Source organism: Labeo rohita, chromosome 18 (assembly GCF_022985175.1).
Source record: "Labeo rohita strain BAU-BD-2019 chromosome 18, IGBB_LRoh.1.0, whole genome shotgun sequence".
NCBI classification, from domain to species: Eukaryota; Metazoa; Chordata; class Actinopteri; order Cypriniformes; family Cyprinidae; genus Labeo; species Labeo rohita.
The window spans coordinates 24,067,745-24,093,786 of NC_066886.1; the positions used below are offsets into that span (position 1 = coordinate 24,067,745).

Genomic DNA, 26,042 nt, shown 5'->3' on the forward strand with positions numbered 1-26,042 from the left:
CTTAATGAGCATCTTTAATGACAGGAGTCTCATTGCATTGGTGTAAACAGGGGTATAGGTTTGATATATACTTACACCTCAAATCTGACAAAAATGGTCTAAGAACATTATAAAACTTTATTTCTGAATATTGTCTGAACATTCAAAACAGTAAATAAAAAAAAAACTTTTTATTGGTTATGCGAACGTTCAAGGATCATTTTGCAAATATGTGAACGTTTTTCTTTAATGTTCTCTGAGCGTTCTGAAACAAGTAGTAATTTAAATGTAAATTAAATTTAGTAATTTTAAAAAAGTTAGATGAATGTCTAACTTAAATGTTTCGGAAATAAAACGTTCTATGAGCAATGTATAAATAAATATGTGCTTACGTTTTGACTACATTATTAAAGTGTCTCTATTATGGATTTTTGAAAATTACCTTTCCTGCAGTGTGTAACAACAAGTGAATAAAAACATCCTGCAAAGTTTTATATCTGAAAGTGCATCACGTACAAAGTAATTGCCTCTCAAAAGAAAGAGCTGACTCCGAGTCATTTAAATTAGTTGTTTTCAAAATGAATCCCAAGCTGTTTCACGTTGACATCAACATGAAGCATTAGCATATCGCCCGCCCACGTTGCGTGCGTAGACCCGGGAAAACTTGAACCTCCCCTCCCTCAAAGACCGTAGCGGATTCCTGTGGATAGCATTTTGTCAAGAAGATGCTGTGCTTTGCACTGTGAGGGTAAATCAGTTAAGGTACAGTTAGGGTATGTCAAAAAACTCCCATCTCATTTTCTCCTCCAACTTCAATCGTCCTACATTGCCGCAGAAGTACTAACCCAGTGTTTACAAAGTGAACGTGCAAGGAGGGTCAAACACCCTTTACAAAAAAGGTAAAACTGCAATGTAGGACGATTTTGAAGTTGGAGGAGAAATAAGATCCTAGATAAGACCCTTATTCCTCTGCTGGTATCGTTTAGAGCCCTTTGAAGCTGCATTGAAACTGCAGTTTGGACCTTGAACCTGCTGGCCACCATTGAAATCCACTTTATGGAGAAAAATCCTGGAATGTTTCCTCAAAAACCTTAATTTCATTACGACTGAAGAAAGAAAGACATGCATATTTTGGATGCCATGGGGGTGAGTAAATTATCAGGAAATTGTATTCTGAAAGAGAAATCCTTTAAAAATTGTTGCTCTCATGCACTCTGTAGCATGCAAAATACATATTTAGTTGTGCACATTTAGTCAGCTTGTGGGTCTCTGGCTAACCGGTTAACAGCAATATCTGTTTGCTCGCAATTGTCTAGAAATGTTTCGATGAATAGTGGATGTTTGTTGTTGTTATTACTTGGAGTTATGATAAAGAATAGAGCAATGAATTGGTGTACAAACTGAAGTGCTTTATCAGTACATTTCTGCCAATCACAATCAGACTGGGTCATCGGACCAATCACCGCAGATTAGTGTCACGGAAAGGAGGGGGTTTGGAAAAATTAATCTTTGAGTGAACTGTTTGGGAGTCGTTGAGCAATGAAAGTAAAACTAAATGCATATAAGAAAATGATGTTGTTGTTGGGGACTCCCAAAACCAAAATATGAACCTTTCATAATCCATAATAGGGGCACTTTAAAGACCAGAAAACTCTCCATCTGAAAAACAAAACATTCTAAGAACATTTTGCTAACGTTTTATTAAGTTATGAAACGTTACTTCTGAATGTTCTCTGAGGATTACAGCTGTGATTGGTCCAGCCAGAGACCCTGGCTCAGGATGACAAAACATATCTGCGGTAGATTCACATACACTGAGAATGAATGGATGGAGTGTGACTTCTAATGAAACTTTTGGTTAAATATTTCAATTTAAAAAAATCTCAATGTTCTACACCATTCACACAAGTATCTACATAATTATGTGTTATGTATGTTTTTGAAGAACGTACCAGAATTATCCAGAATTTGACTGGGCAGAAATCATTTCGTAAGACATTTTAGAGCTCAAACAGGTGTTTTTAAAGCTTCCCTGAGTTTTTAAGCAGAACGTGTAAAAAAATATCACTTGTCTTATAAGCACATAAACCAAAATGCAAAGAGAGACTAACAGATCTAATAATTTAATTATTCACATTATAGTCTGTTTTATTTCACAATTACTGTCCAACAGTGAGAAAAAAAATCATAAATGCATTTAATTTTCCAACACTTCCAAAGTTCCTGTCCAAAGCTTTTCTTCACCTTTGTTTTTATTATAAGTCTTTTAATTTTTTTTTAATTTGTCATTATTAAAGAATGAATACTTTGTAACTGAAGCTTGAGCAGAGCGTGTGGATATAATTCAGCCAGAGCAGAATGTATTAATAGGTGCTCTTGTGACCCATGTGTCCGTGCACGCACGCTGTGGGCTTTCACAGCCTCCTCATTCAACATCTCACCTCATCTTTGATAAAGACCTGCAGCAGATTCTACAGTTCAATCTTCTGTGTTTCCTGAAACTCTGGCTGTGACCTGAGAGACGCCACAGCTCTACAGCATTCACTGAAGGAGTTTTTGTGCTGCTTTCCTTCAGTTTACAGATATGAATAGCTGTTTGCTTTCAGGTCAAAGAGCTGCACAGGTCATCGTGTAGCTCCAATAACCATATGTAAGACAACTGTCTGCCACAAAATCTCATTTTAGACTTTTACATTTTAATCATTTTACAGATTCCTTTGTCCATTCACTGATGAATTCACTTTTATTGTTCTCATAACACAGAGAGTCTTACAGAGAGCAAGAGAAACGTGCAGAAATGACTAAAATTCATAAAGAATTGAAGGCAAATGTGAGGGCTAAAATACATAAGGACTAATGGGACGCAGCCAAATCAACAACGGTTGTGTCAGAAATCTAAGAACCTTCAGGGTCTGATTTGTGAAGATTCTCATCATAATACTGCTTTTAGACAGACTTTCATCACACCCGTAATGTAATGATCAAGGACTGCAATACTTGTGATTTCACTTCTAGCATGAAATGTTGAAAACATATGTATTTAGAAAGTAGTTGTACTACTTTCAACCAAAACAGATTGAAAGCATTTTAATATACAGGATGTTATACATTTTTTATTTATATTTTTTGGATTCTGGATTCCACCTCCATACTACATGTGAGGACAGGTTTTCTAACCCAAATAAAGATGATGGATAATCTTTGATGTAAATTATTAATGGTACTCAATAAATGCGTTTAGAATAATAAAACCCTAAAGGGCTGATACCAGTGAAATCAGTATCAACAAAAACCATCTTTGCACTGCAGAAGTGGCACTGAAGCTACATCTGAAGTGGCATTTAGGTGTATCTAAACATGTTTAATGCAGCTCTGAGATGTCATGAATGCATTTACACAGTTACAACTGCATAAATAATATTATGAGATTAGAGTTTTAAGTATAAATAAAATAGACTGAATATAGATTCATGAAAGGTAACACTTCATAATAGCTTTCATTCAGAAATCATAAACAAATATTATATAATGCTTAACAGATTGTTAGTTATTATATATTCATATATCTACAAATGTGAGATAATGTGCTTGTTAATGTTATTGGTAATGTACTTATTAAACATTACCTAATGATTAACAGACCATTTTTTTAATGTAAATTGAAATGCTTTCAGATGTAATTAAACTTTTAATTCATATGATCATGCATTTTTTTAAAATCTTTAAATGATTTTGACAAATGGTTTACAATAATTAACAGCTTCATTAATAAATCACTTAATGAATATAAATCAATTAACAAACATTATATAATGCTTAAGGGATCATTAGTTATTGTTATTGTTATTAAACATTCAATTCATATGCTCATGCACTATTTAAAGATCTACAAATTATTTTAACAGGAATTATACAATGAATAAAAACGTTTTAATGTTAATGTACTTGTTAATTTATTAAAGTACTTTTTAATGCTAAAAAATAGGTTAATTAGTCATTTTAAGCACTTTTAAGCACAAACTATTCTTGTTAACATATTATTCATGAGCTCATAATCACAGTCTGGAAAGGTAACATATTTGGCACCTTTATGAGCAGTCACCTTGATGGCAAAATTCTCTGAATGACCTGAATTCACTCTATTTACACATCTTTACAAATCAATTATTAATAATCTTTTTCATGTTTTTGCCGTACTCAGTCTAAATTTAAAACTTTTCATCATTTGTAAATGTTTAAAACATTTAACCAATATTTAGTACCTTTATGGGCATTAGACTTTTGACTACTGTAACAACATTTGTGTAAAAGGTGGTTAGTTGAGTTTAGCTAAACACGTTTTTATTGCCTCAGCACTAGCGATCTCAAAGGAGGACAAATGAGCTTCTGATTCAAGCCTCTGCTGGTAGATGGACATGGTGTTTTAAAACCGGACTGTTTGACATAAATACTGTATGAGCCGGATGGCCATCCTACACATACTACAACCAAACACATAAGCAAATTTTTAGCAGGTTAATAAATTCTTAGCAGTGTCTTGAGTTTAGAATTAACCCAGCCCGAACACTAGAACAACTTAATTAGCGCATGCAGAATTACTTGCAACAGGTGTGTTAAACCGGGGTTAGTATTGAAGTCCCTTCTGGAGCCCGTGATTTTACAGGTCATGATTGATCTATTAAAAACTAAATAGGAATATTACACAGTTATAATTCAATGTGAAATATTTCTAATTATTTTAAGAAAGCATTTTTGTTATGAGGTCGGCAGAAGGAGTTTTGCTGGGCTGTTGTTTTAGATTTAGTCTCTGACACCAAAAGCATTTATGGTTGTGAGGCATTTATGCTTCTGCTCTCATGAATAACCAAACAACATCTCATGAATAAATAACAAACTGCAAAAGGGAGAGAGGGAGAGATGTTGAGGGGGGGAAAAAACACAAACAACAAAATCACATTCATCTTTGAGGGCTTGGTAAAGACAAATTTGGAAATGGAATTTATGAATAAAACATCGAGCATAATGAAGAGCAGGAGGTTACGTTGGAGCTAGTCACTTTAATATTTATGAAACGAGTCCCAGACTGCTTGTTCACTAATATGGCAACATTAGAGGAAAAACACACAGTAATGTGCTTCATTTAATATGTTTAATGCTCTTACTCACACAAAGTCTGGTGTCAAAGAAGATAAAAAAATGTGTAGTTATTTTCATACATGTTTAGTCTGGCATAACACATTCAAAACAGCTTTGCTTACCGTATTGTAAGCAGTTTCCACTAAATACTGGAGATGAATGTTTAACAAACCTTTTGAAGTGTTTTTAAGCTTTCAGGTATGAACATCATTTCCATCTGTGATCATTTAAAATCATCTGACTTTGGATTCAAAAGTCACTTAACTTCATGTACACAACTGACAACAAACCTTACACTGAGAAACGTGACACAAGGACATCTGACTGATCTGATGTTTTAGATTATCTGATGTTTTAGTTTAATATGTCTTCCTGCATATTTGATTTGAGTGGATGAGCAGGCAAGTGTCAGCGTTGAGACTGAATCAGTATGTGTGTTTCTCTCACAGATGGCCAGCTGGGTGTTTATCATGACAAGCTTTGAGGACATCATGCTTCAGTGAAGAAGGAGGTGTAGAGATAGAGAGACAAGATTCTCCAGCACACAATAACAACTCAAGAACTGCAAGTTATAATCAATCAGTCCAGAAAAAAGGTTTATCTCTTTTATGATTGCATTACTGTCTAGTCCCACACATTCTTCTGTCCGTAGTTTAACTGGTATGTGTACTAAAGGTCAATGACACTTGTACACTAAAATGCTTGTATTGATGCATTTATATTCTACAGGAGTGCAATACAAAACGAGAATATCATAAGAGTAATTCATATAAATGTAACGGCTTTATCCACGTCTTCTGAAGAGACATGATTGCTTTATATTGATAAACAGATTTCATTTAGGCTTAGATTCGTGTATAAATTTTGAACAACGCACATACAAAACTGTGAATGGCATATTCACACTCTATATTATTTCTATATTTTTACTACTGTATTGTAATATATTATTGTTTTTTTGTCTTGTTTTAATATTATTATTAATGTGTTAGTATATCTACACTATCTACACAAGCTTTCTTATCTGTGTGAACACACTCTTTCTGATCCTGATCCATATTAATCAAATATGCAGAAGATCACTGGTTCTCAAGCATAACATGATTGAGTTTCTGTGTTTAAAAATCAGCCATCAAGCCTTTATTTGGAAGTCTTATAAGCTTTACATCACATGACATTCATGCACACCACGCACCACGTGACTTACATCATAGTAAACATTTGATTGGTTCATACATTCCCTAGATAATGAACCCACAACATTGGCATTGTTAGTGACATGATTTTCTGTTAAAACTACAGGAATGCCAATGAATGCATTAATAAATAAACACTGTGTGATCAACCTAATAAATTAGCACATCAGCAGAAAACTTGTATATGAAGTGCTGAAGACCTGTGGCAAAAAACCTGATCATTGATTCACTCATACAGTTACACCTACTAGACTCACCAATTATTAACACGTTGGGTCTGTTTGATTAGTCATGGATGCCAACATTATTTGGGCTTGTTCTATTAGCGTTGAGACACCGTTCTTCTGTCCCAGTGCAGTTTTGTACAGAAACTTGTAATAGCAAGACTTATTTGTATTTACATGACAGTGAGAACTTATGTGCTCAACACAAGAAAAAGCGAAGAACAGTGAGAGGAAGACAACGTAAAGGAATTCATATTTAAATGTAGTGAACAGCAGTCAACATGGAAAAAACCCTTTCCACATGTGTGGAACCGTATGCAACCTTACAGATTAAGGTATACTCTATATATGAATGCACGAGTCAATGCTCAGCATTACACAATGATGTTTGGTCTTCATATTTTGAGCACAATATGTAGGTTAATCTGGAATTGGTTTGGAAAGTGAATAATCCATAAGAAAAACTTTAAAGACATTGGTCTTAACATAGACTTTAGCTATGCAAATAGACCTCAGATCAGAGGGGCCACACCATGGCTTCCTCTGACGGCATCGGCCAGTCAAAACACTGGATCTGAAAGGTGCCAACTTGCATGTTGGTCTAAGTGGTGTGGTCTACTGCTAAGCCAAGAGCTAAGCTGCTCTGCCAGAGAAACAAGAAAGTTCTATAAGAAGTGAGTTTGGGGAGTTTGGAAACTGCCACAGCAACAACAACCACAAGCTCAGTGCCCCCAATCTTCTACAACGACTTCAGAATCTTCTCCTCAGCGATCCTCTCCTTTCGAGTTCCAAACTGCCAAGATCTTCTCCAAATGATTTCAGAATCGTCTCTTCAGCGTTCCTCTTTTTGCAAGTCACAAACTACCAGGATCTTCTGCAACGACTTAAAGGAGAAGTCTGAGTTCAGGCAGAGTAAGTCAAGATGAGCGTTTGACATTAAAAAGTATATAAATTGTATTATTTTTATAAAATTAACCAACCGTTTTGCTAGATAAGACCCTGCTTCCTCAGCTGGGACCGCTTACAACCGCATTTGGGATTGCTTGAAGCTGCATTTAAACTGCATTTTGGAATTTCAAATTCGGGGCACCATAGAAATCCACTACATGGAGAAAAATGCTGAAATATTTTTCCTCATAAAACATAATTTATTTACGACTGAAGACAGAAAGACATGAACATCTTGGATAACAAGGGGGTGAGTACATTTTCTGGAAATTTTTGTTCTGGAAGTGGACTTTTCCTTTAAGAAAGTCAATGACAATGATCCTCCCGTCTGCGCATTCCAGGTAGTCCGGAACATCAGTACAGACTTCAGAACCTTCACCTTCAAGGCTCCGGATTGCATGTTTCAGACCAAAGAACCTCTTGGTGCTCACCAGTGTTCCAACTGAGGGGGCGCTGGGGGGGTCCCGGACCTCCCATAAGCATTAAGGGACCCCCCATAACACCCAAAAACATATACTTGGGGGTCACCCTGAAAATTTTATGAAAAAATTTGATTGCTGTATTAAATTTAGATATGCTCACGTTACATCATATTTTATTATATTTATTTTGCATGTTTTTACAGCGTTGTTCATTATAACCAATCACACATGACGAGTTTAGAATGCAGTGGCCAATCAGAGGTGTTCCGAATAGTCATAGCTGAAACTGTTCAGACTGAATCTCACAAATTCCCTCATCATAAGCAACAAAGTGCAGATGTACATACAATGTAGGTAAGAGATTCATTCATCATACAATGTATGGACAGCTTCATTTATTATAAGAGGAGTTATGAGTGCTTAAACAATAGCTAGACTGACTGTGCTTATTTAAAGTGTGTTCTTTCACTGTGTGATTCATTCTAATAAAATGCATTTAGAATGTTCCCAAAATTCAAGGTATGGGGGCAGAAAATGTATATTCACATCATTTCATAAAGTGAATCAATATCACATGAAGAGTGCCATTTTTTCCGCAAAAATCACTAATGTGATATTGATTTTATACAACAATTCAATAACCTAGAAGTTAATATTAAGAGGCTTACGTTTTAGACACCATATTGCTTATTTTTGCTCTATGTTGCCAAAAAAAAAGGTTCCAAATACAGCAACAGCACTGTTTTACATCTCTGAACAACATGATGTTTTTTCTTTTGTGAATGAATCAACCGTTTAAATGATTCAGTTCAATCGCAATTTAATAAACTTATTATAATATACTTATAATAAACAGTGAGTTGCTGGTTTTAATTTCACATTTAAAGTCCCTTATCATTTTTTTTTTAATAATTTCAGATATCAGCATTCAACGTTTTAAGAGTAAAATATCAAAACATTATTTATACATTTAATGCATTCATGTCCAATTCCACTTCCAGAACAAAAATCGACAGATAATGTACTTACCCCTTGTCATCCAAGATGTTCATGTCTTTCTTCAGCTATAAAGAAATCATGTTTTTTGAGGGAAAGATTTCGGGATTTTTCTCCATATAATGGACTGGTATGGTGCCCCGATTTTGAACTTCCAAAATGCAGCTTAAATGCGGCTTCAAATGATCCCAGATGCAGTTGTAAACGATCTCAGTCGAGGAAGAAGGGTCTTATCTAGCAAAACGATCGGTTAGTTTCATAAAAATAATACAATTTATATTCTTTTGTAATGTCAAAAGCTTGTCTTGTCTCACTCTGCCTGAACAGTTTTTTTCCGGTTCATGACAGTTAGGGTATGTCGAAAAATTCCCATCTCATGTTCTCCCTCAACTTCAAAATCTCCTCTCTTTTTTCAGAGGCCGTTGGCCTTAGTGTATTGTCAGTTTAGGATTATCTAATTTGCATTAGGTTCTATATAACTGATGTCAGTCAATAACAAATAATCTCTCGATTTATTTGTTGAACTTAGAAAATACCTCATTTCTCCTAGGCAACTTCAGTTTATCTTTCCATAAGATAATGCCCATAGTAACATCCAACTCGTTCAGTTGCATTTATCAGTCTTTGCACTTTATCCATTCGTCCAGACATGCAGACAGTGCAGACTTTATTAGAGACATTCACTGGCTAACTGCTGTCATATTTCTTCTGGTGCTAGATTCATCCATATCGAGGAAAACTGTCCAGAGCTTATCAATGCAATCTCAATAATATCATTTATCACCCAGCTCTAAGTCTATTCCATATTCACTGTTACTCTAAACACACACACAGACTCAGGTGTAAATAAAGCAACAGCATGTCAAGGAGCTTCTGGAAATGGGTTATTATGCTGAATGGATTTCTTATGTGATTAGACATTGTTGTCCTCACAAACGGGTCACACAGCACCTGTCTGACAGCTAAATCATCGTAAACCCTCTCTGACAGCGGCCCATCACACGTGTGTGGATGCACAAACACATTAGGATCGCTCATCCTGCGCTTCTTCCCCACATAGTTTTGCTGTTTTAAGTTATGTTATTTGTGTATACCATGTGTGTAGTATACATGTGTCTGGATTCAAATTAGGCCCCCCCCCTTCTTTAGATACATTCCGCGATCCATGCCCACATCGACTGCTGAAAGCTCAAACTTAACCTCAAATAGCACAACATTGTACTGCTCTCTAATTATGATTAATAACAGGAATTACATCCAGTGTCACCGCCTGTTTCATGTGCTCATTTCACACATTTGGATTGAGCCTTTAAAATAATAGTTTAATAGGCTGATTGATCTCTCTTGTTGGGCACCAGCTGCGACGGCTGACGAGTAATCAATCAGCACAAGCGAAAACAATATTTAGCCTCCTTTTTTCTCCTCTTATCTTATTTTGTCTGAAAGACGTGAGAGTCTAACCGCTTGCGTTGATCAAATTACGGCGTGTTCTCGAATGAATAGAGAGTGAGGAAGCATTTGTTGTTGAGAGCACTCCCTCTGCGCATGCAAATTTAATGAGCATTTAGAGGTGGCTTCCAGGGAGTTGTTGGCAAATTACCTGCTCATTATATCGGGTCACTGGAAGTCATTTAAGTAAAGGTGAAAATGAAATGACCTTGACAACAGTTAAGAGCTAATTACAAACAAGAGCATTAAGGCAGTCTGACATCATTTGGCATCTAAAGGGACTGTAGTGTGTGATCTCATTCTCTACAGACAACATAAAGTTCAGTGTTTTATATTGGACATAGATTCATTCAGCAGATCTGCTCAGATCTAAGGTCAAGAACTGCTTTATTCGGTCCTCAGTCTCCAGCGGACCGGCCTAACAACAGCTGCAAACCTCCATCCAACCATAATAAACACACACACACACACACACACACACACCCTGTCATGTCTCACTACAGACTATAGAAGAGTTGCTATTAAGTGTTAGCCATTGGTTGCAGCTCATTATGCAGTAGTTCCTATTAACTGCATCACCAAAAGGAAAGGTTCATTTTCCAAACGTCTTTTTAACAGCAGGTCAGGCATCTAGATTCCAGAGATCCCTGACTGTCTACATGAGCATGTCACATTGAATCCTGACAGACCTGCAGAGGGTTTTACGGTCAGCAGCCCAAGAGAATTTAATGCCCATTCAGAATTTAATGTTTCAATCATCCAATATCTATGCATAACTGCAGAAAAGCAAACACTTTAGCATACTTTTACAAAAGAGTACTTACTACAGAAATAATACACTTAAGTGTAAACTTAATAAAATTTTTTTTTTTTTTTTTTTTTTTTTACAATTGCATGTAATTGCATGTTATCTACAACTGAATAAATTTGTATTAAAAGCAGTTAGCTGAACTTTAAGTTTAAGTTGGACTTCAGTCCATCTTTTCATAAATACTTTTATTGTCTTGAAATATGGTTAAAATTACTGCTGAATGTCTTTTCTATTAAAACTTGAATGCCATGTATTTCAATATGTTTCTGTTTACACCTTTAGTACACTTAAAATATATTAATTTTGACATGCAATCTTGAATAACACACTAAAGTTAAAATGATAATTAAGTACTTTATATGTGCTTTAGTATGTTAGGTAACACAACAAAATAAGTGTTGTTTTAAAGAACAACAAAAGATGTATTTTAAATGTATTTTAAAACTAAATTTGACATTATTACAAAGTGCACTTATAAAGCTGGCTAATACACTTAAGTGGCCTTTTCTTTCATTAATATTATATCCACAAGTACAGTATTTAAAAAATATAATTATACGATCTTTAGTACATTACAAGTGCACATTTAATACAATTAAGTGCACTTCTTTTTCTGATATACAGACTTCAGACTGTCTGTATATTTTATTTAGTAAAATAATTCTTTAGGAAAATATTGTCATTTGCCATTTTTAAGTTGGTGTCTTTGAATTTCACATGCTACAGCTGACAGTAAATAAATGTTCACTAACTGCGCCATGCTGGATGTTTACTGGCTGTCGAGCTCATTGTGTCTTTGATTTTTCAGATTTAAACAATGAAACTCGCTGCCCTTCACAATCTCTGTGTCATTCTTCAGTTCTTCAATCATTCATTTTATTGCACCAGTTCATTCATTTGACATCTGGCATTGGTTTATTTAGCCAAAGATACTATATATGATTGACTCTTTCCAGAAAACGAAAATAACAATAAGCACACAGAACAAAACTGTTTTGTATGTTCCAGAAACACAGGCTGCCCTAAACAGATGGTCCATCACAAACAGCCGTACTCCATTCCACCACAATTAATCGTAATAACAGACATGCCTAAACACTCCTCGCCCTCAGAAGTAGCGGCGCTTTTTTCCCATCATGCTTTCATGGCAGGGTTATGAATGAGGACTAAACATTCAGCCTTGAATGTTCAGAAACGCTGCTCTCTGTCCGCGTGATATAAACTCTCAAAGTGACAAACGGCAGGAAGGCACGAACACACACGTGTGCATAGGACCGCTACACGCAAAGCTCCTCTGACCCGCAGCTGTCAACCCGTGGCCTCGCCGTCAGAGATTTGTTAGCGGCATGCCTGACAAAGACGGGAAAAACCGTGAAGTGTGGCAGCGAACGGTCACATCATGAATCCTGAAAAACGGCTCTTAAATGAGCGTCTGGTCTCAAGGGTTTTGCTCTGACAGAGGAGCAGCATAATTGACACGGTAGACGATCTGAAGAACTGTCACCATCTGCGTGCTTGTTCTCTGAGCTATAGTACCGCAAACATACACCACTCTGCTATTAGCAATGATTGTTTGCCTCCATATGATCTTTCAAACTGGCATATTTATCCTTGAGATGAGGATGTAATGAATGTGTATATCTGCACAAACAGACACAAAGCATTGAGTGCCTTTACTTTGCCTTTGTGTGGAATTTAAAGCACAAAATAAGATATTTCTAAGCAGTCTGTCATTATATTAAGTGCACTTTTCCTAGTGCACTAATTCCTACACGTATTCTTTTGTGTTCAAGTGTGTAGTCAGAAAGAATAGGAATCATTCAGGGCAGCAGGTTCAGTCTTGCCTATTTCTTGAGGAAATCTTATTAAAGCCCAAATGCATTGTACATTTTTTGTTACTCTCCAGCAGATTTTGAATAAAATGTAGCATCCTATTCATTGACAACATATGAACATATACAACAGTCTGATGATTTTGAAATTTCAGTGAAGTTTTCATTGTGTAAAATACAATATGCATTGTAAGGCTATTTATATAATATGTAAATATATATGATTGTAACCGCTGTGACCAATAAAATTCACTACAGCAATAGTTCTGTCCAACTAAGAAAACTTCAGCATCAAAATTATCTCAAAGTTTCCCAGTCATAAATATGTAGTAGGAATGATGTGAAAGCAGCATGAATATTCAAACCTGATCATGTTTGTTGATCTCATTCTTGATTCTGCACTTAGAATTGGAAGAGTGACATCTAGATGTGTGGGGGAAAAGCTCTTCTCAGCAAGTCTTTTGGTCTGTTTTGCAATTCTAACATTAAAACAAATGATTTTTCTGAGAAACAGCCCTGGCCTTCTGTTGATCTGAAACTGCATTCATATTTATTGCAAACCTACATCAGAGATGTGTTTGGTTTCTGGAAGCGTGGCATGTTTTATGCAAACACATAGATCTCTCAGGTGAGCCTCAGGATTCACTCACTCATGAAAATCTGCCTCATGATGTCAGATTTTTTTTTTTTTGCCAGAGATTTCCTTATGCCTGAAATAGAGCAGTGAGGTTTGTATGAGCTGTTGGATGAGTGACTCACATGAAGTTGACGCAGCCGGTGCCGGGCGGAGGAGCGATCCAGATGAAGCTCAGGCTGGTGGAGGGCAGGTGACTGACGTGAGACGCCACCACACTGCACACAAACTGAGTCCCGAACTGCCTGTCTGACATCACCCCTGAGAAACACACACATATTAAAACAGCATTTCAGATGTGAGCTCATCGTTAGTAAGACAAAACCTTACAGCTATTTGTGGAAATCAGTACAATACAAACAGTTTACCTACACCATGGAAACATGTTTTCCAGAAGGTACAACATTTATATTTATGTATATTTATGTATATTTATGTAAGCAAGAGGTCATGTTAGTACAGCAGCATATGTACACACACACACACACACACACACACACAAACACACACACACTGGTATTCTTATGATTACGGGTTCATTCCACAGGCGTAGTGTTCTTTCTACTGTACAAACTGTATTTTCTTTTATCTTCCCCTACCCATACCCTTAATCCTACAGAAAATTACAGGCATAAAAGTCTGAACAGCAAACAACACATAAAACTGGGTTTTTTCAAATCTGATTTGAACCATATACAGAGGTTTGAAATGCTTTTTGAGTCATATTTTTATAGTCTCAGTCAGTTATAGTCTCATATTTTTATAGTATCTCAGTCTGGATGCTCTGGCTGATCAAACTGGATTTCAAATTGTATTTTGCATCTCTCTTAATGCAACACACAATGATTATGACAAAACTAGTGGAAATGAAAGAAAGTATTCATACAGTATTCAAACGAAGCTAAAGTTGGCTGTGATTATGACACTGAACAACACAATATATGCCTCAACTCAACTGTCTCCTCAACAGGGCGCTTATTTGGAGAACGAGATGATGCACCTCCAATTTTCCTGCATCTGTTTTGAAATCTGTTTTGGTATGCCTGCGTCATTACCAAGCAACCCATGTAGATAGGTCTGGACACATAAATCGGATTTGATCACTTGCAATTAATAGTGCAGACAGTCTGCCTGTAAACATCTGATTTGACAAAAAAAAAAAAGCCTGCAGTATAGCCGCAATTTGCCTGCAGTATAGTTTGACTCTTCAGAAAGTCAGTTACAAATTCAAATTGGCTATACCTTTGCATTCTACTTTAAGTTTTGGGTTCATTAATTCATTGTTATTAATTATTAATTAGTTCATTCTGCACATTAATCTGGCATCCCATGTAACACCCAAAAAATTACATACAGCATCTTTAAACGATGTGCAGATAAATAACAAACGTTACTGCATTATTACATGAACAGTATAGTGACAAACTAACAACGCACTGCCCCGTTAATGCTCATTGTTCAGTTAAAATTGTACTGCTAATTATTGAAAAAAAAAAAGGAAAGGAAAGGACGTGTGGCCAAGTAAGGTGACGCATACTTTGAATTTGTGCTCTGCATTTAACCCATCCAAGTGCACACAGCCAGTAGTGAACACACACAACCCGTGGGCAGCCATATTGATGCGGTGCCCAGGGAGCAGTTGGGGGTTTGGTGCCTTGCTCAAAGGACTCACCTCAGTCATGGTATTGAGGGTGGAGAGAGCGCCTACACCTACAATCCCTGCCGGACCTGAGACTCAAACAAGTCAGACTCTCTAACCGTTAAGCCACAACTGCCCCCAAAAATCATGGTTTCACTGGGGCTTGAACCCAGGACTTTCTGCGTGTAAAGCAGATATGATAACCGCTACACTGTGGAATCCATATAGGAGCTTGATCACAATAGACAGAGGATAGAGAACAGACAGAAAATGTTTGTAGTTAATTATAGCTCTCAAAATGTTCTGTTTCTGTATTTGTTTCAGACCCAAACCACTGTTGTATAAAACACCATCGAATAAATAACATTAAAAACCAAGCATCCTGAGAAACTCAGAAGTTTGTATTTCTCCAGTTTTTCGTGTTTAGTAAGGATGGATGTGCTGTAGAGGGCTGATCTCACATGTCAGTGTTAACAGGCCTCCAGTGTGCTGATATCATCACTCACTCGAGGAGAAAATTGATTGTTTCCATTTCATTTATGATGTCCAGAGTAAACTTCTCTCACAGGACTGAAATAATAGCACCAGTCAATGCCATAAACAATGTGTGCATTTCCTTTCACATGCAGATAGAAAACTAGAGAGCCGTCGGCCGTGATTAATGGCAGTCGAGCGACCTGCGATCTCCCACGGCCACCCGCACTTGAGCTGAAAGAAAGTCCTCTGCCCTCCCACTTCCCTTCCTTCATGAAGGCTCACGTACACACACACACACTCATACGCTTTCCACTGAGTTCTATAGCCTCGTCTGAGATTTTCACTCCAAATGGCCTCTAAAATGAGAGGAAAGATGATTTGGCGCACAACAGATGGGCACAGGGTGGCACAGACTGGCACGCATGATGCTCACTGCTGCTCATTAAAATGCAGATTCATAATTTCAACTCAACACATATTAGTAGGATAAAGCACAATCCGACTCATTACTTCTAACCTCAGTGTTGCCATATATGAGGTCAAATCTATGGTTCAGGCAATGAGTCGTTGACAAACATTTTCTAAAATGTGAAAATTAAACTATGTGAACGTGCACTGATCTCCAAATGGAAAGTGTATGTTCCTATCAGTAATTAAATGCATTATTTAGTGTTTTCAATAGCAGTGCTGACACTAAAGGTTTGTAGGGATGTTTGGTCATCTATCAAGTGTCACTTTAAGAAAAGAGACTTTCTTTTCTCGATCCTGAAACCTTCTCTGCCACCCATGCGGCCACGTCCCTGACTCTCCGAATCTCAGGGTATAGTTTCCACTCGCACAGAACCGGCTCATCATCCATCATGCAACAGCAGGGTATGAATATTTATTAATCAAACATACAGGATGTCAATGGGTGGGTAAGTGAGATTTAGATGTGTCTGGCCTTCTCGGGCCTTCCTAGAAAGTCGAACGGAGAACATGACGTCGTTGATATAGTGTTGCGTTATATGGAATCGCTGGCCAAAAGTCACTTTGTTCCCCTGAGAAACTGACCCAAGGTCAGAAAATGGAGGTCCAGAAGCTTCTCAATCACTTGGCAACCCTTCCCTGCTTTTCCATTGGTTCATTTCATAATCTGCCAATCATTCTACACTGCCATTGTCATGGCGATGACAGCAGTGCTCTTTGTGTTGCCAGGAAGAAGCTGTGTGCCCGACTCAGAGACGCAGGAGCTTGGGGCCTTGGGAGGGAGGGAGGGAGGGAGGGAGGGAGGGAGGGAGGGAGGACCGACACAATGCAGAGAGGATTATTGGCCAGAAGACAATTCGGCCACCTGGGAGATTCTGTGTGTGTGTGCGTGTGTGTGTGATCACCAATCATATTTATTTACTGCAGCATACATGTGAACCACGTCTGATGCCCTTTGCACTGCATTTGTTTTGCTCCTGATCTTTTTACTGAATGTTGAACTGTGGACTTGGATCTGCACCAGCCACCCAGTGAGCCGTGATACTATAGAAATACAGTAGAAACTAGTGAAGGGTTTTCTGTGTTGGACTGGCCATCTGGAGCAGATCCCAGTGAATCTGGAAAAAAAATCTACAGCATCAGCATTCAATCTGATAACAAGAATGTTTGCTAATGCTAGTGTCTTTGTGATCATTAAATTTCGCTATCATTACTATTGCCACACACAAACATCTACTGCAGCTGTGAGGTGACCTCTGACCCCTGACCTCTAACTGGTGCTGGGTCAATGGTGATTTGTTTTTGCACCAAAAATGATGTTGTGAAGTGTATGAATCAATAGTTCATTACACAGCAGTTAATTTGGGTCATTTAATTTCATTTGCTGTCTTGCAATGGATCTCAGTTTCTATCACTCAACATTCCATTGGCCTCTGTGCTTCTCACAGATGTGCAGCGGTAGGTCCTGGTTAATTCCTCTGGTGGAGCAAAAACAACAACAAAAAAAGTATAATATACCTATAAAATACGTATATTAAAAAAAAAAAAAAACCTCATTATGTCTTAAACAACATGTACTCAATGTGCAAAAGCAACAACAAAAAGAAAATTAAAAACAAAATTAAGAGTCTTTCCCTGTCAGAAAGGCTGAAATCAATTAGACCTCAATTAGACCTCTAAAGCAAAAAAAAAAAAAAAAAACATTAAATGTTTTTTTTTTAAATTTTTGCTTTATTGCTTTAAAAAAAATGGAAACTATTTTGACCTCTAATTAATGACAATAAGAAATAAAAAAAAAATAATAATAATTCTTTACTTTCAGATAATTCTAAAGCTCTTATTTAATTTTTTCCTCTCGTCTCACTTCCATTCTCACCTCTTTTCTCTTCAACCGAAATGCCATTAACTATGTCCATATCCATGTCCCTTCAAAAATTGATTAGCGATCATTTTTATTAGATTCATGTTGCCCACTAGTTTCCACTCCCTTCAGCTCAAAATGGCCATTTCAGTGACTTTTAGATAGAATCGTTATCAGAATAAACTTGAGATGAAAGACAGAAGCAATGTCAAAAGTCAGCCGTGGTGCCAGAGGGCCTGTTTTGTCACTGACGCAGCTGAAGCTCTTTTACACGGTCTCTCCTGGGAGGCATTAGCACTAATTTGAAGTTTAATTTGACGTGACTCCTCGGCTAATCGTGCAAGCTAGAAATTAATTAATCTGACTTGACTTGTGCTAATTTGCGACGGCTTCAACGCAGCGTTCCCTTCGGAGGCCACAAACAAACATGAGCGGCCTGGCTGGCGGAGACGTGTTGGTGACACGAACGGCTGAGACAGGTGGGACGCAGGCAGGCCTGGAGTATGCCTCGCATCTGAAATGCTTTCACCCCGCATGGCCTCTGGGAAGCCAGGCACCCGCTCATGACAGCTTTATGCCAACAGCTGGCAAAATGTAATTAACAAATCAGGACGATGTTGCCAATAAGTGAAAAACATCTTTTTTCCAACAACATTTGGGTCACTAGTGCCCTCATGGATGCCTTATATAAACTGTATGACAGGACGGGAGGCTCACGACGGATGAGCTTTTAGAAACAGAAATTTAAGGACAGTTTTGCTTTCAACTGAGCCATTTAAAGCTTGGGAAAGTGCACCTCATTCCTGCTCTCCATTAGGAGTCTTTCTCAAGGGCTTCTTTTTCATCCTCAGAGGAACTTAAAAAATTGATCAGAAAGTGAAAGTGCATCCTTAAAAACATGTAGGTCTTCACAACAATAGAAAAAAAACATCAGATGCAAGAGGGATATGTGTTTTATCAGTGCACTGTGATAAATCAGTCACAAAATCCTTTCTCTGCACTGAAACAGCCCAATCGCATTTCGAGGGGGGTCCCCGCGTTCCAGGGGGTAAAATGCACGTTTTGTGGTGGGGTTCCTCTGGTAAAATTAGCATTCCAGAGGCTAAATATTACGTTATTGGGTTCGCTTCAACCAGCGGACATGAAAACCAACCAGCGGCAACATTATGAAAGTAGCCCAATTCTCCGCAAAAACCCGCAGACTTGGCAACACTGCCCTGCACTGAACCTCAATCAAATACAGCAGCATTAACTGCATTTATTGCGTCAGAACACATACTTTAATTCATAAGCACTACACAATTACATTATTTTTCTGAGAAAACTGACAGGAAGACTATAAGAGACTATAGGACCTTAAAAAATTACATTTCAAAAACTTTTGAGTTGATATGAAGAATCTGTCTGAAACTGTGAAAGATGGTGCTTATTGACTAAAAAGCGAAAACCCGGGGGGGGGTTGGGCGAATGCAGGCCTCATGCTGTAATAAATGACAGCTATTGTGGTGTTTAAAGCTGAAGCTGCATCTTGAATGAACAGCATAACAATTGTGCTTCTGTAACAGAACGAACATATGCTTCTATTTCCACTGTTTGTTCACCTGAGATGGGCCACTGCAGCGCATGCCACTAACAGGTCAATAAAATAACAAAATCCATGCATCACCACTAATCCATGCATCACCACTAAAGAATTACAGTTAGAAATACAATCTATGCTCCTCTGGGAGTATACATTTAGCTATTGGCTGCAAAAACATTATAAATGGTATAAAATACAGTGGAAAGCAGATACACAGCAGATATAAAGTATTGGTAACGCTTTAGATTACAACCCGCAAAGAACTACGTAAGTAAACTGAATTTACGGTGTATGTTTCTGTAATTATAGTGTACCTATAAAGAACGTACATGTAGGTATAAGGGACCAATATGTTATATTTGGGTAATAAGGGGATAACAAACCAGATATTTAACCTGCAAAGAACTACATAAGTATACTGAATTTACGGTGTACGTTTCTGTAACTATAGTGTACCTATTAGTACGTATGTGTAGGTATAAGAGAACAATAGGCTATGTTACGTTTTGGTAATTCGGGGGGTAACAAACAGATATACAACCTGCAAAGAACTGCGCTAGTAAACTGAAGTTACAGTGTATGTTTCGTATTTATATTGTACCTACGTGTAAGTATAAGGGAACAATATGTTACGTTTGGGTAATAACGGGGTAGAAAACAGATATACAAATAATTTATAATGGATTAATTTAAAAAAACTTAACAGGTACCTGTTCTATTAAATCGTAAATTTGGTGTATCTATACGTAAGCTTTTTAAAATTACTGGGAAATTATACTCTTGTTCCATGTAGTTACAGGGTAATTGTGCCCTCTGCGGGTTGTAAATTAAAGTGGCGATTGTTCCCCTCTTGTTCAAGGAAGTTACAGGGTAGGTTCAATACATAAACACACAATCTGAAAATATATCTAAAAATATTTTTTTATAGTCGCTAATCCCACTTCTACCTCTAAACCTAAAGTTAACTATGACTGAACAGTTATAAAAATATAAAAAACAGGAAAGTGCAATCACAATCATTTATTTATTGCAAAAATGTCAACAGCCATACAAAAAAGTAATCCAAATAACGATGCGTTTGCAGCCGCAGTCCTCTCTGGCGGAATACAGTAGGTTTGAGGTGCAGTAGGATGAGAGCAGAATTTAAATTGTTAATCGCTGAAAATATTATCCAGATTATTGTCTTGACCCACTCCTCGAAGGCGCCCGCGCGTCATTCCAACACATCTCACCAGAAACACGGCATATCGTAATCTGTGACGAATGCAGGCGAGAGCCAATGAACGTCCGATTTTCCTGTCGCAAAATGCACTTTAGCACGGGTTTATGGCTGTTGCTGCTGGACTCGCTGCTAGAGATGGAGATGAAGATCGCCGGACAAAGCCTTGAATTTGGTTCTGGTCCTCGCAAATCGTATGGATTCTGAAGATCTGGGTTACAGCACACAAATAAAATGGTTTATTTGTAATTATGATGCGTGTTCGGTGTATTTTATGGTTCTATTGTTAGTCACAGCATGTTAGAGAAAACGCCTTTGTGTTCCACCACGGCAAACGAAGTTAATATTACATGAATGATTAAACGATTGCAGAAATATTATTTATTTTAAGGGTTTACCGTGTAGTCATGATAACATTATGTAGACCTATTCTTGGAAACGAGCTGGCAACAGAAATCACACAGAACAGAGTTAAATGTTATAATTTCATATTAAGTAAACGTTAAATGTTTAGATGATGTAAATATGTCAGTATTGTACATTTAATGTTTGTAAAAATGTAAATAAATGTACATTTTGTAGAACCACATTTTACGTCGCGTTGTTATATGTGTTGTACCCTGTAACTTCGTTGAACAAGAGGGGAACAGTCGCCACTTTAATTTACAGCCCGCAGAGGGCACACTTACCCTGTAAATACATGGAACAAGAGTATAATTTCCCAGTAATTTTAAAAAGCTTACGTATAGATACACCGAACTTACGATTTAATAGAAAAGGTACCTGTTAAGTTTTTTAAATTAATCCATTATAAATTATTTGCATATCTGTTTGCTACCCCCTTATTACCCAAAAGTAACCTATTGTTCCCTTATACTTACACGTAGGTACAATATAAATACGAAAAATTCACCGTAACTTTAGTTTACTTACGCAGTTCTTTGCAGGTTGTATATCTGGTTGTTACTCTCTATTACCAAAACGTAACATATTGTTCTCTTATACCTACATGTACGTTCTTTAATAGGTGCACTATAATTACAGAAACGTACACCGTAAATTCAGTATACTTATGTAGTTCTTTGCATATTGAATATCTGGTTTGTTATCCCCTTATTACCCAAATATAACATTTTGTTCCCTTATACCTACATGTACGTTCTTTATAGGTACACTATAATTACAGAAACATACACCGTAAATTCAGTTTACTTACGTAGTTCTTTGCGGGTTGTAATCTAAAGCGTTACCAAAGTATTCTCTATTATATGCATATGTGATGCAAAAAGTGACTTTCTTTTACTCCCATTTGATCTCTGTATACAACACTTGTGTGACTTACTTACAGCATGTCTCAAATAACGACTGCACTAATGGCCACGAGTGTTTACTGGCTATATGTGTTTTAAAGCACTGAGTTACAGAGATGCATGTGTAAAATGTGTGAGTGTGTGTGTGCGTGTGAGTAGCTGAGGGCCTGTCAGAGGAGTCAAAGAGCAGACTGATCACAGAGCTGCTGAGCTTTTGAAGTCTCTCAGGGACTGACAGCTCTTCAACCCCATGAGAGCACGAACACACACACACACATACAATGTGAACCAAGAATGATGCCATAAAGCAGCATGCAAATGAAAGCAGAGAGAGTAAATACAGGAAATGGCACCGACTCCTGCTTCACAAACACTCTGTTTTACTCAATTTTTTCCCATTCATCCACTCCATTAATACATTTTTATTCCTTTGTCTCTTTTTCCTGGATGCAGTATTCACCCTTTCAAAACCCTTTTGAAACAGATGGTGATAATGCCATTGGAAGAAACTAAAATTATGGCCAAAGGAGCTGCAGTGTGTAATTCAATTTGAAAGTGTGAAGCTGTTCACACTTAACATTCATTTAGGTGTGAGGATTTAGCAGACATGTTAATCCAGTCAGTTATTCATGTTAACCCTCAGGTACATTTGCAATGAACGAACCATTAAAATGTTTTGTTTTCATTTTAAAACATTTTGCAGACACACTCACAAACCCATCAGATTTCAATTTGTAAATCTGTGTGTCTGAGAAGTCAAAAGAAGTGGACACCTTTGCAAGATCAGCATTACTGCTGCTCAACATGTTTTTAATAGGTTGTTTGCACTTGATGTCATTGCTGATTTTTCTCCATAGGAATCACTAGCAAAGACTCAAAATGCCTATGTTTTGCATTGTTTATAGAGAAACTGACTGAAAAGTGCAGCAAAAAGTGGCCTGTAAACCTCTTGGTCAATAGGAGAGTCGGATAATGCTTGTGTGTGCAAATGGTTAAAAAAAGATATAATAATATGTTAAGATATTAACAAAGAAATATATAAATAGATACCAAGTGAGACAGTGAGAATTCACTTAATGCTAAACAGCACAAGTAGACACAGTGTAAGATTATATTTGTAGCTTCAAGAGCATTGATTATGGAACATTGTGAGATTCAATAAATTGAAGTGAGTGACAGCTTTTTAGTGACTATAATTAGTTCGGAATTTGAATAAAAGTTTCGCTTTACGTGCTGCCAACAGGACCAATAGCCACAAACCCTGCACATGTAGCAAAGTTTCAGGAGTGAGTGAAAAAGCAGAACGGATGAGATACTGTACTGGGTTAGACACTATTACAAGAGAAAGCTACAAAAAGAAAATCACAACATATGTTGGATGTGATCCTTGTGTTATGAAGAGATTTTTCAACTAAATTGAAATAGTTGCCTGCCATCAAGGCGGTGGATATAAGCTAAGCAACTAAGCCTGATTGCAAACTATTTCAAAAGTGATTCCTACATTCATATGAAGGGTACAGGATATATGTCACTCCTGAAACTACTGCTGTAAAGGGTTTTTGGCTATTGGTCCTTTGGCTATTGGTCCAGCAAAACTTTTTTTTTTAATTCTGAATTGATTATAGCCTAGAAAGCAAGCAAATACCACTTCCATATAGTCAAAAAGCTGTCACTCGCTTCAATTTATCGCAGAAGCAGGTTTACAAGCCACTTTTCCCTGCATTTTTCAGTCAATTTCTTGCCTTTTCCTTCTTATGAACTGCACATTTTCACACACGATACAAAATGAAATTTCTCGGTTTGATGGATTTCCATTAACATTTATATATTTCCATCTATTAGTGATTCCTATAGAGAAAAATCACTTCCTGCCCTCCAGCTGCATTTCGCACGTCATCAGAATCACATGATTGCATACAACCTATTCACACAAACACGGCAATCCTGCAGTGAATTTTCACTACAGTACAGGTGAACAGTGTAAACAGTTTTGTTTACAGCAAAGGAAAACCAGTTTCCTCTTGGCTTATATCGACATGTTTCTTTACAAATCTTCATTTTCTACTTCTAATTCTGTTGTTTTGTTTTGCTTTCTCCTTTGCACTTCCATGTTCATTACTTCTCACTAGAGATTACGCTATGCCTACAACCTACGTGATCCCCAAGAACGCCACTCTCTCGTGAACACTCATATGACAGTTAGCGGAAGCTAGAGATTACAGTTTTAAATATAGATATTTTTCTTACACAAATCCATTCCTTCACTTCAGAAGGCCTTTACTAACCCCCTAGAGCCATGTGGAGTACTTTTTTTGATGGATGGATCAGCCCGATCTCATGGCAATTCGTACATATTTTACGAGGTGGCTATTTCGTACGAATTCGTATGACCTCACTCGTACAAATGCATACGATTTGAGCTAAAACATACATATTTTATGAGTTGCACAAGTGAGTGAGATTGTACGAATTCGTATGAGCGAGGACGTACGAATTCGTACAAACTAGCCACCCTGTAAAAAATATGTACAAATGAGATAGCGTTAGATGGATGCATTTTTTTGATCTTCAATATCTCAACCACCATTCACTGCCATTATAAAGCTTGGAAGCGCCATGACATTTTTTAATACACAAAACGCATAATTTACATTTCCTTTGATAATAGTAAAAACAAATATCAGCAAAATGACACCAGTGTTCCAGTGTCTGTATTTCCACCATTCTTAACAATTGTCCCAGCTCTCTTCCATGTGACATATATTAAAGTTAATATCACTGTTGAATCTAAATCCAGCATCTGACATCAGTCATTAGTCATATGATATAATAAAACTATAAACTGCAAAACTGAGTAAAGGTATGAGCACACACACACATCTGTTTGGAAAACGTTCCTGCAGTATCTGCTTTATCAGTTGGTAATAGTGTGATGTAAAATGTTCTGAACAAATAGCATAGAATTTTATGAGTAAAGCCCAATCTGTAATGAGCCTAATTTACATAGTAAGGGGGTGTGTTTACATGGAAACGAATGTCAATTATTTAATTTACATACTGAAGGAGCTGTTTACACCTGCTTACACTAGCTTATGGATGGTTACTGAATGAGACATGGCGTTTGTGCTGAATAACTATTTTGTGAATTCTCCCCTCAATGTCCAGTGTCTTCTGTGGTTTCAGTGGTTCAGGTAGCTGTGGTTTCAGTGATTCATAAAAAGTGAACATAAAAATAAAAATAATTAATCTTTAATTGGTCTTTAATTGTCAATAATTAAAAAAAATATTTTTGGTGCAACTAATCAGTTTTCGACAACATAGACATAGTGTCAATGAAAAAAAGTACGATTTACCACGTACTTGTCGTGGAGTACGGTAGACGGAATGAAAGGTAAACTGCTCGTTTGAGAACAACTCTTCCTGTCCATGCAATTTTTCTTTTGTTAGACAACAAAGATGCTACATTACTGATATTGAAATGCTTCTTTGGTCACTGATCAACCAGACTTACTGGAACATTATACTCTGTGTACTGTGTGTATTCATTCATTCATTCATCCATTCATTCATTCGTTCATTCATGTACACCGAACCAAAGGCACATCACAGCTGTCTCTGATACAGTATCTGCACTGACATCATCTGTCAGCATGACTTTTAAGATGCATTTCATTGTAACGCTGTAGAGGGCACAGAGACGACCTTAATAGAGGGCAAGTTTTCCCAAGTGGGACCGTAATGGAACTGCACAGGATTCATTAGAATGTTACAGAAACATCAATGCTGAGTTAAATTAACACACTCCCTTCTGAGATTAATTAAACTTGGCACGAAATGCCATTCAGTTTATTTAATGGAG

At 37.1% G+C, this 26,042-nt stretch overlaps 1 protein-coding gene across 4 annotated transcripts in view; it reads right to left on the reverse strand.

The window, feature by feature from the left end:
- Positions 1 to 26,042, reverse strand: part of reln (reelin) — a 99,824-nt gene that overhangs the window by 57,303 nt on the left and 16,479 nt on the right. For all 4 annotated transcript variants that reach the window (XM_051134418.1, XM_051134417.1, XM_051134419.1 and 1 more), the window contains exon 3: positions 13,753 to 13,888. In XM_051134418.1, coding sequence (XP_050990375.1) covers positions 13,753 to 13,888 — 136 coding nt within the window. The remainder of the gene's footprint in view (positions 1 to 13,752; positions 13,889 to 26,042) is intronic.